Source organism: Saccostrea cucullata, unplaced genomic scaffold (assembly GCF_032062105.1).
Source record: "Saccostrea cucullata isolate Sc308-1 unplaced genomic scaffold, CSIRO_AGI_Scuc_v1 ctg875, whole genome shotgun sequence".
NCBI classification, from domain to species: Eukaryota; Metazoa; Mollusca; class Bivalvia; order Ostreida; family Ostreidae; genus Saccostrea; species Saccostrea cuccullata.
In genome coordinates, this window is record NW_026941560.1 from 38,552 (window position 1) to 52,257 (window position 13,706).

Genomic DNA, 13,706 nt, shown 5'->3' on the forward strand with positions numbered 1-13,706 from the left:
ATCATTATCTAAATGATGCATAGGATTAAACTTTTATACTTTTAGATTATTGTCTGATATCTGAAAATTATCTTTATCATGAGGATAAATCAAGATACTTGATAATTATCTTGTTATGCTGAAAATTTTCTAGATAATGTATATGGTTAAGTTCAGATAATTATAAACAATTATCATTATCTAGATCATGCTATGGGTTAAATCCAGATACATACAGATAATTATCCTATGTCTGAACGTTATCTGTATGTAAAAAATCTGAATACAATTTGAACCTTTTCAGAATAATTGTTTAGGTGTTGGTTTAACTGGTTTAATATCTCTTTATAGATACCATAAATTTCAGGTATTTATCAAGCTTGGGCTACTTGGGGAAAATTTGAAATTTCCCACATCTCCAGTAAAACAGTTATTATGATAGTTTTGAAGTGAGAAGTTAAGAAAGTCAGTGTTAATGTGGCTGGAAGGTCAACAAATAAACCATCAGATATAACTTACTGTAATATCAAATATTTTAGTGGGGTCAAATTTTCGAACTTTGGGGACGGGGGTGTATATTGGTTTGTGGGGATCTGGATTTGTGTTTTGAAAATGTTTAGTAGTAATGCATATGAAATTTTATATTTCATGGTGGTCATAAATTTATGGGTCTCTCTCTCCATACCTCAAAAACAATGGAATTGAACCCCCACAAAAATTAGTGATTTCACAGTAATTCTTTTTAAATATAATGTACATTTGGCAAAAAAAGTACATACATTTAATTTCAAAATTTTATTATTATTGTATTATTATATTTACATGGAGCTCTTCTTCTAAAGGAGATCAAGAAAGTTCTAAAAATGGCCACAACCACCCATCTCCTTTAAGGTAGCCTTGTTTGGAATTGGTTGTTAGATTGCTAGCGCTGGTCGCAAGCAAAGGTAGAAAACATGGAAGGGGGAGTTGTATATGCCTAATGTGATATTCACCCATTTATAGAGTTATACATGCATGTAATTATAAAAAAAAATATTTTCTTAGTCAGCATTATTCAAAAATAGCATTGTCAAAATACAATTATTCTTTTCACAAGCAGTACAATATAAACAAAACCATAATTATTTTGTCTTAATCAGATATAAACATAATAAAGTTTACAGATGATTAAAATAGCAACTTCTGCTTGTTTAGAGGATTTTATTATTATTCAAGCATATTATATACCACTGGGCACAAATTGTGGGTATTTTATAATCATTCATTATGTGTATTTAAGATTAGTGGAGTATTTATTAAATCTATGTATCTTTGTATATAAGTAGAAGATCTGTAAATCAACAGTCTATTTACTACGCAGTAAAGCTCACTGGGCAAAAGAAATTACATGAGCTGTTAATGTATGCAAATATATACACAGATGTATTACATTGTATTTTGTTATTTCTCTGTTGTACTTAAAGTTATTTTGATTTTGTATTAATTTTTTTTTACAGTTACTGTACAAAAGTTTGAAGACCATATTGATTTGAATCATTTACATGTTGTTACCTACTTAAAAAAGAAAACTAAAATTATTTTTGAAATTGTTTTAAAGTTTTGTAGTGGATATTAAAAACAAAACTACATCAGCTTTCATTTAGACACAAAATGTTATAAATTTCAGTCAGCAAATAAGATTTTGTAATAATATAGAATAGATTTATCTTAGTCAAACTGTTTGAATTCCAATTTCTCTTTAAATTGGAAATTAATTAAAGTTGATTATGAACTTTTTCATACTTTTTGGTGTTAATTGTTTAAAGGGTCACATAAATATAATTGCTTTTCTTAAAGGAAAGATAATTTTTGGAATGGTTTCAAAAATTTTTAGATAAAGGATGTTACTTGTATGCTTATTTCTCCAAACTACAGCAAATATAGAATGAAAGCAGTCTCATGTTTTAACCTTCACTTTGCATTAGCAGAGTTATGCTTTCAGATCTGAATTTATTTCTTCTTTTTAACATCTTAGTTTGCATTTCCCATTGCTTCCATTTGTATATTGCATCTCATGCAATAAATCGATCTAAATTTGATTTCAGACATCAATATTTTTGAAAGCTCTTCATTGTCCGAGTTTTTTTATTCGGATTGAGACTGTGTGTGTGCTTTATAGAGTAATTTGTTGTTTACTAGGGGAGTGATAGGGACTCCCTTGATAATTGTTGTTACCCATTACGTGCCCTTGTGATCATTGAATTCCGTTTTGCCTCAAGTATAAAACCACTGACTGTATTTGCTCAACCACCGTTTTGGAAAAAGATTTTTTTTTTGTTTGTTGAAATTTTTATAGAGAAAATTGTACTTTGATTACTTAGACGTACTTTTTTCCACGGGGTTATTTTGGAAAACAATTATTTTTGTTTGTTCATTATATTTACATTTATATTAAGTAGAGAAAACCGGGTACATAGTAATTGCGGAAAAAAGTACTGCTGCAGTACTTAAGCCACTGGTATCTGCCATTTTTATAATTATCTAAATTCAAAATATGTAGTGGAGTTGAATGAATTTTTAGATGTCTCATATTTTGTATTATTTTTGATATTATAAAGACTAGCTGTTATTTCAATTTGTCTGTACATGATAATTTGTACATGTAATATATATATGGGTATTTGTATTATGGATTGCATATGCATTTTTGTATATACGTATGTACAGTTACATCTGTGCTAACTGGAAAAGTCACAATGGTGTCATCTATTTATTACAAAATATTTAAGGTGGAGTACATGTAACCCTTGCTAGGAAAAAAAGAAAGACAACTCTTAAAAATGATAAATCATCACATATTTTCATGGTCCATATTTGCTTGTATTTGATTATATCCTTGTTTTCTGTTTGTGATTTTAATCAAAAGGTTTTTTTGTGGCAGAGAGTCGTTTTTTTGTTGGGGGGGGATCTTTTCTTTTGATAATTTGCTTTGAATTATGTCTCAAACATAGTATAACATTTCCTGTATTCTATGGAAAACAAATTTAGATTATTTATATTTTTACAATGTCTGAATCCATTGCCAGCAAACATATCACATATTTTCCTTTTCTGATATTTTTTTTCAGTTTTCTCTCAATCACTGTATTTTTTTTTCTTCTATTATTATTGTTGCTCTTTTGTCATGAAAACTCAATATTAAAAACAATCATATTTTTGTAATTATATATAAAACTAAAATTGGCACAATATTTTATTCAACCTTTTTTACTCTACATCAGATTTCTGGTAATCCTGGGTCAATTTAAAATTATTTTCTTGATTTTGATTTGTTCCCAAAAATTTTGTGCCATTCAGTTTTGCTACACATATGCATTTACACCATCACAACAATTATTCATTTATTTATAACACCCATTGTTTATGTGGGGTGAAAATGATTTACAGTGTGTTATTAAAATGTCTGTAATGGAAGCTCCCTGCTTCCTTTCATTGAAAGAATGTTTATTGTTGCTTAGTTTTGCCAGTAGTTGCTTGAAAGTTGTTTTTAACTTAAATTATATCATCATTTGAGAAGTGATTTTGTATGTTAATAAATATTTTAAATATTATATATATATATGGTTTTGTGATGCATAGATTAAAAATGCACAAATACATGTAATTTATTATACATGGGAACTATAATAAATGTTGAAACACCATATGTGACTCGTTCTTTTGTGTATTTTTGGTTGCAAGATCGCTGGTGATCATTGAATCAAATCTTATTTTGGATAAACTATATTAAAAAAAATTAATGAGGGCCTGAGGTTATTTATTTTAAAAAGTCCTAAATATAGGGAACCCCGACCCTTCAACTGGCAGCGGAATTTCATAAATATTGTAGATTCTGTTGAAAATTACTCCAGACGATGGGCCAGATGTGAAAAAATAGACGTTGACACCTTGTCAGAATGGACTTTATGTATCAGACCCATGTTAATGTCGCATATTAGAAGATGGGGGGATATGAAAACCATCTATCCTTCTGTACTCATTAATCCAGAGGTGAAAAAAGAATTTAGGAGATTATACTATCAGTTCGTACTGGTCCCTGCCGCCAAAGCAGGTAACAACATTGTCTTCGTTTGTAAGGCTCATTATATAAATTGTATTTTAGAAGAATTTGGATTTAGTTCTAAAAGTGGTAATCCTACTTATACTCATACTTCCCTTTCTAAGGAAGAAATTTTTCCAAATTATATGTCAGTTTTAAATATTTTTAACATTCCACAGAGCTAAAATGAATTTAAAGTACCCTATACATATTGGATTCCGAAACTTCATAAAATCCTTACAAAGATACATTGCGGGTTCCAGAAAATGTTCAACCAAGCCTCTTTCGTTACTCCTCACTAAGATTTTGACAGAAGTGAAGGAAAAACTTCAAAAGAACTGTGCAACAATATATTCATGAAGTGATAGGAATGAGATGTGGATACTCAAAAATTCCAAAGAACTTCTGGACAATTTGAAATCACAAGATTTTACCAAAATCAACAGCTTAAAAAATTACAACTTTTCAACTTTATATACAACCATTCCCGAAGATAAATTAAAGTCCAGACTTTTTATATCATTGAAAGCTGCTTTTTCAATAAAAATGGAACTCGTAAATTTACTGACCTGGTCATTGGACATTTACAATATTATTTTGTTGAAACACATTCTGATTGCACACACAAGTACGCTAAAGTTGACATCAAAGAGATGCTTGAGTTTCTGATTGACAATATCTAAGTGGATTTGTGACGATCTAAATTTGCACATCACTCTAATTTTCATTAGAAATATATTGTGATTTTCATTTAAAATGTAACATTGATTGTCTAGAAGAAAAGGAGGGGTAAATTTGGCTACCCCTGAGAAATGGGTTCTACATGTACTTATGGTAGGATTCTACTTATATTTCGTGTATTTAATTAATGAAATTTTCACAGAATCAAGAAGACGATTTCACTAAGTGATAGTATCAGTGAGATTAAATTTGTCCTTTTTGTATTAGAGGTAAGGTTAGGTCAAGGTCACGAACTTTTCGCTGGACATTAAGAATAAAAAAATTACTGTTGCCAATCATGCGATCCCTATAGTTGTTTTACAAAAGATTGATTTTTTTTTCCTTTTGCTTATAAAAATACTACCATATAGGTCTTATAAGATGATATTACCAAATCGACATAATTAATATTATTAAATTGGAAATTGACTCATCCGATTTTTCTCTATTTTTCTTTAATTTTTAGGATATATTAGTTTCTTTTATCTTCTTCCTCTATTTAATTTTTTCTTATTTTCACATATTTTAAAGTTGTCACATAAAAATACAAAATGATACAAAAACAATTTTTTTTTATTGTTTACTAAATGAGAAAAAACACTTATTTCGGATTTTTGCCTCAAATCTGTTCTTAGATTGGAAGCTTTTAAAAGCTAATTTAATTCTACTTTGCTTGAAAAATCATATTAACGAGGGCTGTTCAATAAATAATGTCCTCGGTTCTCCGATAGAAGCAAATGACGCTCTTCAATGATTTAGTCTTCATGATTTTACTTATTAATCTCTTTTGATTCAAACACATGTCCGTAACATTTTTTATCCAATTTCTGATTGTTTTTAGAACTCATTTTTTGGTATGACCCTTAGTATACTGGAAAATGGCAGATCCAATGATTTCCTAAACTTGTTTTTGACTTCTAAAAAGTTGGGTTTTTTTTCAAGTTTGGTAATAGAAACAAGTCAAAAGGTCAAAGATCTTGCAAATATTGTTAATGTGAAAAAACATTAACTTTCTGTTTATCCCGAAAACCCCTTTACTCTTCAGGGCATGCGGGTATGGACGCTGTCATGAAGACGTTCAATGTAGTGGATTCCTGATTCTGGGTCCTTCCTCTAATAAACTTCAATTTTTTGCAAAAAATTGCTTTCTAGACTCCTTCAGATATTAAACTGTCTCCCCAATTATGAATTTGAACAACAATTAATATCGCTACAGTGTAATATTTAAGAAAATTGCATATAAACCTGACTTTGTGCTCTTGCATACCTTTGCTTTTGTCAGACCTTCGCCGTTTTTATCAAGTACATCTTATGGTAAATTTTGTTTTGATGATTTTAAGCAATAGATATAAAACAAACGTGGATAACTACAATTACTGATATTTTAAAATAATTAAGACATTCGTACACGCTGTCATTTTTACTCATTTTTCAAAATATAGGATGACCTTTGAGTACCAAGCTTTTTTACTGTCAAACGTTTCTTTAAAAAAAGTGTAAATTTCGCCCGATATGATGTCTATCAAATCTGCTATGTGTCTTAAAGTCAATCATACTTAATCAAATATTAATTGTTGAAATTTGGCAAACAGTGCATAAGTTGTTATAATTTTTGTTGGCAAGGGAGTACCCATTTTTGATGCCCATCATATAATTTTTTATCGTTGAAATCCACCTGCTCATTTGTCTATAAAACAGGCACCGGTTGCTGTAAATGACACATATTTGTGACAGTGAATATTTCTTTGGGATTATTAACAAGTATTACAGCAGCTTTAATGTAGCCTTTATTTTCACTCTAGTTTACTGATTCTTTACCATTCATTTATAATGCAGTGTCTCGAATAGCCCTTGTTTCCCAACTTCTCACGATGAAACTATGCGATGAAATTAAAGTGGTCACATAAGCTGTTATAAATTCAGTAAAGATTCAATAATGAATGAAAGTCAAGTTTAATGTCATATGGTATCTGTATTGTATGTCATAGAGTTCAGGACATTATTTATTGAACAGCGCTCGTATTTGATATATTTTGAAACTTGACTCCCTTATTTTTAATTTAACTTACATTTGAAAAGTTCCTCAAGTCTTTGATTATGTAAAAATTATATATAACTAATTTCATATTTCTATAATGATTTTGAGAGGCAGAAAAGTAGATATTTCATCCCCCACCATCCGCCAAGCATATACCGTAATGGAAATTTTTGCAGTAGATAAATTTTTAGCAAATTTGCGAGTTCATTGCATTCGCAAAAATATTTTACTTAAAAATAATTCAACATTAAGAAAATATAAACAAAGTAGTGGTCATTCGCAAATTTTGAAACGTAAAAATTAATAAACAGCATTTTAACCCAGATTCGCAAAATAAAATCGACATAAAAAATTCCAGATTTATGGTAGTTCCTGCTAGATTTCAAACGCAGTTTACCATTTCTATTTAAAGTTGTACAATTGTGACGAGGAAAGAAAAATACTGTCTTTTAAATTTCTTAACCTAAATATATAAGACATATGTGCAAATATACTTTGAATAATTCATCTAGTCAGAAAACAGATAAGAATCCTACCTTAAGGGTAAAAGATTAGAGAAAAAAATGGCTATGAGGAAATCTTCTTCTAACTACCACTTGAATATCTAAAAAATTATTTTGGGACAAATTTGATAATTATATTTTTACATTTGTATTTTATGATATATATAAAAGCATAGGACCATTTGGCTCAAAATCAGCAAACTGCATGCCATAGATGTATAATATAAACCAGAAATCCAAGTCAATGCTCTAGCATTATTGTACACTGTGCAGGTTTTTGTGATTAAACCCATGTGTTGCCGCACGTGAAATCTCTACAAAGACTTCACTGTGTCATCGCTGAGACTTAGTGGTCGTGGAATTGATTGAGGCGACACGTTTTCTTTTCGAACGCTTTTTATCTCTCCCAAAGTCAAGGTGAAATCAATATTATCCGATTAAAGGAGAAAATATCAAAGTTGTTTTTTTACAAGAAACAATTTAAAGTTTGAATACTTGTCTCTGCAAATATAAATTATTACTAGTATTAATGACATCAGACATCGGCGCTGAATTATTTTGACAGAAAATGTGTAATAATCAGTAGAAGCGACCTTACATTGTATTGTTTACACGTACATCATGCTAAGTATAAAGAACCAAATCAATGGATTGTTTTTATCATCTATTGATCTGTCTTGTCAATAAAAAATTTGTATGAACATCTCAAGTTGATTTCATTGCTGCTCTTGCTCTTCATGTTCTAAGTGTGTTTAGATATCACGCATTTAGTTAAAGTCGCACAAACAACCGACATGTTATGTAAGGATTTATAATGCTTTATTACTTTACCCCTTAATACTCAAAGACACACGCCAGAAAATGTGGATTGTTTACTTTATAAGAGTTTTGTTACTGGATCCGCGCCGGAGAATGTGGATGGTTTACTTTATAGGATTGTTGTTTCTGGATCCGCCGATTGTTGTTTGTGACGAAGACACAGGGGACGAGAGTTTCTTTCAGCAAGTTTTTAACGATTTACAGAAGGAACAGAATGTGGATTCTTCAAACACCTCCACCACACCCAATCCGCCACTTACATCGACAAACGTGTCACCGTCAACAACGATCAATTCGAATACTACTTTCACTTTAAATATTTCCAGTTCAACTTCAACGTCACAGGCATTTCTCAACTGGACCGTCTCCATGACGACTGAGGGAACGGGAGGAAGTGATTCAAATGATGACGATTTACAGTCCTTGTTATCCTTTCTAAATAACGCCAATAGATCTATAACCAACGATACTGGCGCTTCATTACAAAGCCAAGTTCAAGATATATTTTCTAAGACTTCTGCCACTGACAACAGTACGCCAAACACCAATACCTTATCAAGCACAGCAACACTCAAGTCGACAGACGTTACTCAGAATTGTGCAGCAAGAGACATTTTACAGTCTCTTTGTAATGACGACCTACCAAGTTTGGTGAAAATTGCCAACATCTGGGATTTGTATTACGTTTTGTTTTCTGATGACGTAATGACCGAGTTATTGCTAAACTGTGCAAGCGGTGAGTGGTGCATTCGAGATGAATTTGATATATTCCGTGCTAAGATGACGGAGAAAGCCGACATGGTTATGAATTCGGCCATGTTTGCCGAGGCTTGCGATCAAGTCTCCTTGAAATGTCTACAAAGCGCTGTCCAGCACTTTGAGTCATGCTCCATTGGACCGGTAAGTTTATTTCTTATAAATATAACAGTTTGTTCAATTCAGAAAAAGCTCATCAATTTTACAATTTTATTCCCTTTAGAGACTGAGCTTTATGTTTGAGAGTGTAAGATTGATGTGCTCTGTTAGGGAAGTGACGTCATCATCGGATATACAATGTACGTCACAAATCCTTGCTGCTTTACACGTGACATTAATGGATATTCTGAGAAAAGAGAACAATAAACAGGTATTATTTTACTTCTCGGTTGGTTTAAATTAAACAAAAAAGTCGAAAAATAAACAGATAACCTTATAAAAATTATAAATGAATGTATAGTTAATGTATTCTAGTGGGGGTTTTTCAATCAAAATTATTGTAACATCAATTTTATGTAGTGATTTCTTGAAAAGTGAATGGGTTTTGCTTTTTACAGGATTTAAATACTGCATTTGAAAATGATCAATGTCGAACTACTGAAGCATATATATATAGTGAAAGTTTTTCCAACAATTTATTTATATACTCATTTATTTATATGAAACAGATGGAGATAAAGAAAATTTCAAGAGATTATTACATCAATTTATGTCCTTTAATTTTTTGATCAAAAGTAGAATGGGTTTTGTTTTTTTACATGTTTTATTTTTATTTGAATACAGCATTTGAAAATGATGATAGTGTAAATGGAATGATATTAAGGTAAACTTTAAGTACAGATGGTTTTTACCAAATGTAATAAGTTTTGAAAGTTTTTATGTTTTAATGATATTTCACAGCATTACGACATTTATTACGTCATAGTTTTTCTAACAATATATTCTATAAAAAATTACTAGCACAAGATAATTATAAGTGGATTTAAGGAAAATTATAGTTTATTAATTTAAAATTTTGATTTCAATTAAAAACGAGTGCAAGTAAAAATACGAGGGGCGTTCAAAAGTCCTTTCAATGACATTAAACTTGAAATATGAATCTTTAATGAATTGAAACATGTGACCACTTTCCCAAACATGAGAGGAAAACAAGGGATCAGATGCGTTAAAAATGGAGGTAAATTGAGTAAAATCCCCTAGAGTTGTTAAAATTTTATTTCAATATATTTGTGTTATTTTTACTTTTACACACATTAAAAGATGATTTCAATTAACAAAAATTATATAACCTATGTACCTGTAGTAAATGCATTGATAGTGTAAATGAAATGTTAGTTACATAACAAATGTGATAAACATCATATCGGGGGTAGTTTAAGTAAAGGGTTTTTAATGTAAACAATTTTTTAATGAAATATGAGTGAAAATTTAAACAATTAGTTTTAAAAAATCAAAAATTGTTGTTATCCAAGTTTTTCTGAAATTAAAACAGATCATGAAACTTGTTTGAACCCTCAAAACAAATTTGTAAGTCCTTGACAAAACTGCAAAGGCCTAAGAACAGCAAAAATTTGCAAGAACACAAAAACAGTTTTATACGCTATTTTCTTAAAAACGGCTTAGGGAGGAAGTCCAAAAGTCGTAAGCAAAATATGCCAAAAAAATGAAAGGTTTATGAGAGAAAGGATGAAGAATTCACTACATTAAACGTTTTGCATTTGTATAGATTATTTGTCAGGTCAATATAAATTTCCCAAAAGGAAAACATTAGAAAGAAAAATATAAGCACACAATATGAATACTAATTTTCCATCATATCAAAACTGTGTTCTAAAAACAATTAGAAATTGAATAAAAATGTTACGGAGATGTATTAATTAAAAGAGAACATTTTTTATCATATATAAAATTTTTGCTTATAAATTAATTATAATATTTTGTAAAGAAATAAGTTTCTCTGGTTCTGATCATAATGATAAATACACTTTGGCATTTGGAACATGCAGGTATTTCTAAATTACCATTTGTACAGTGTATATCATGCATCTATAACCTCATCAATTCTCGGAAATACAGAATATTATTTATTGAACTTACAGTCTAATTAGCTATAAAAATATTTGTTTCCTGTAAACAATGTATTTATGATTGAGAATGCTTTGATCCATGATTTATATTTTCATTTCAGCTTTAAACCATGGTTATGGTTTGTTGATGACGTAGATGAATTAAAGGTCATGTGTCATTACGAGAACAATACCTGTGTATCACGTGACATGGTTTTTATGATTGATGATGAACCACTACCCATCGCCACCCCTCCCACGGCCCAGACTGACGCTTACGAGGCCCCAGGGGTAAGCGGTCTGTCTAAAATGAATCTTTTAGATAAAATAAATTTCCGTCGATTCCTCATATCATACTTTTCATTTCATGTCATGTTTACAACATTATTTAGAATGCATATAATTATGACAAAGAAATATATTCTTCATTCTTTTCATATCATGTTTACAACATTATTTAGAATGTATAGAAATATGACAAAGATATAATTTCATCAAATCATATTTTTCATTTTTTGTCATGTGTATATCATAATAAAGGATGCATCTAAATGTGATAGATATTAGTTTGAGAAAGAAATTTATTCCTTATATCATACTTTTTATATCATGTTTATTACATAATTTACAATGTATATAATTATGACAAGGAAAAATATTCCTCATATCATTCTTTTCATATCAAGTTTACCACATTATTTAGAATGTATATAAACATGACAAAGAAATAATTTTATCATATCATATATCTCATTTCATATCATGTTTACCACATAATTTAGAATGCATATAAATGTATGACAAAGAAAAATATTCCTCATATCATACTTTTTATTTCATGTTTATCACATTATTTAGAAGTATATACATATGATAAAGAAATAATTTCATCATATCACACTTTTCCTTCACATCTTGTTAACTATATCATTTAAAATGCATATAATTATGACATAAAAATATTCCTCATATTTTACTTTTCATTTCCTATCATGTTTATCACTTTATTTTAGAATGTATTTTAAAAGTTTTTAATGAAAAAAAAAAAACCTGTCATGAATATACAAACATGACAAAAGATAATGAATTCAGATATAAAATATATAGAGGAAACATTTCATATGATTTTTGAAAATATTTCATGGTAAAGCCAAAAAAAAAATGTTGAAATTGATTAAGCATGAATTAAAGAATGTGATGAATCATGAGAAATATATAGTATGAAATAGGACCCTTCTGAATATATGACGTCATAAATATATCAATAAATGTTGAGAGCAGAAAAAGTCTCAAAATAAATTACTACAGGGATAATTCTCCTTTAAAAAAGTTTCCACAGCCATTTCCCATTTCAGTTTTGGGTATGTTTTGTAAAATCCTTTGAAAAATCATATTTCATAAACTATTTAAAGGAGACGTGTGTGCTGTAAATTACCTGTAAGAGAATTCCATGTTCCAAATTCAATACGTCACAATTACCATTTAAGAGGACATATGAGAAAAACGGGGTTTCTTTCAGCTTGAATTTTCTATGATTCATGCAGAATGGAGGATTTCTAATATTTTTCTTCATTTTCATAATTTAGAAATCGTTCTTTGTTCATTCTTTGGAATTTTGGTTATGTATTTAAAATGATGATTTTTAAAAAAAAATGCTTAAATTTGTAATTAACAGAGCGGTTTTGTTGACATACGCTCGGCACCTGTGGCTGTGGCAGGATTCGGAACGGCTGTCTTTGTGATGGTGGTAGGACTTGCTGTGTTTGTGATCTTTTTCATCAAACGTCATCGTATGACGTCACGGACACATGAGTACAAACCACTCGAGACAAATGAACCCTAAATTCAAACAAATAGTTTGTCCGAGCTTTATCTTCATAGGAAAACATATTTATTATATTATATGAAACGAAAAACGTGATGCATGTATATTGAACTCTCAATAAATCAGTGATGCATTTTGTATTTTTGTCATTAGTTTATTCATGATTTTTTTAAATAAAATGTGTAGATAATTCTTTGGAAACCGGTTGGCATCTTCTTACCATATTGATTTACTGGCTTCCAAGAATTGATTATGTAAGTAATATACTGAAACATATAATGGTATAATAGACCAATTTTAAAATTAAAATTCTAAAAATAGAAAATGTAAAAAAAAAAATAGTTTTCAAGTAATTTCTTTTTTATACCCATTTTTATTTGAAATCTGATCTTACTAGAATCACAATTTCTCTATAACATCAAACGATCAACATTTGCAAATTGTGAAACTTTTAACCACGACAGAAAATACGATATCTTTTATTCAGAATCCAGATAATTATAACACACTTAAATATATCATAATTTCAAAAAGGTCACTCATAAACTACACAATGTTAGTAATTATTACTGCTTTTTAACATACCTGTAATTATTGAAGTACTCTCTAGATCTTAGAGCTCAATCAATAGGTCTAATCATGAACCCGGTAAAGTCAAGTCCAAAATATCCGATTTCGCCTTTTAAAATATTTTAATTGTCAAAGTCTCTGCTTTCTCTAATTGAAGAATAAAAATAGAAGTGGTCACCGCGTGAAGATCCGGAAGTGATGTTGTAGTCAGGTTACGGATTATATCATCACCGGAAACAAGAGATGACGTAACAGTCGTATCGTTGGAGGAGTGAACAGTCTAACTCACGAAATATATTCCCTTCCGCGGAGCGTAAACCGTCCCGTCCGATTCATTAGATATGCCCCTGTC

At 29.8% G+C, this 13,706-nt stretch overlaps 1 protein-coding gene across 1 annotated transcript; it reads left to right on the forward strand.

Moving 5' to 3' along the window:
- The first annotated feature begins 8,039 nt into the window (after nucleotides 1-8,039).
- Nucleotides 8,040-12,922, forward strand: LOC134258051 (uncharacterized). Its single transcript, XM_062740611.1, has 6 exons — nucleotides 8,040-9,037; nucleotides 9,117-9,263; nucleotides 9,451-9,508; nucleotides 9,677-9,716; nucleotides 11,082-11,250; nucleotides 12,635-12,922. Exons 1-6 carry the CDS (start codon nucleotides 8,180-8,182, stop codon nucleotides 12,800-12,802), a joined length of 1,440 nt encoding a protein of 479 aa, XP_062596595.1. The 5' UTR covers nucleotides 8,040-8,179; the 3' UTR covers nucleotides 12,803-12,922.
- The last annotated feature ends 784 nt before the right edge of the window (nucleotides 12,923-13,706 follow it).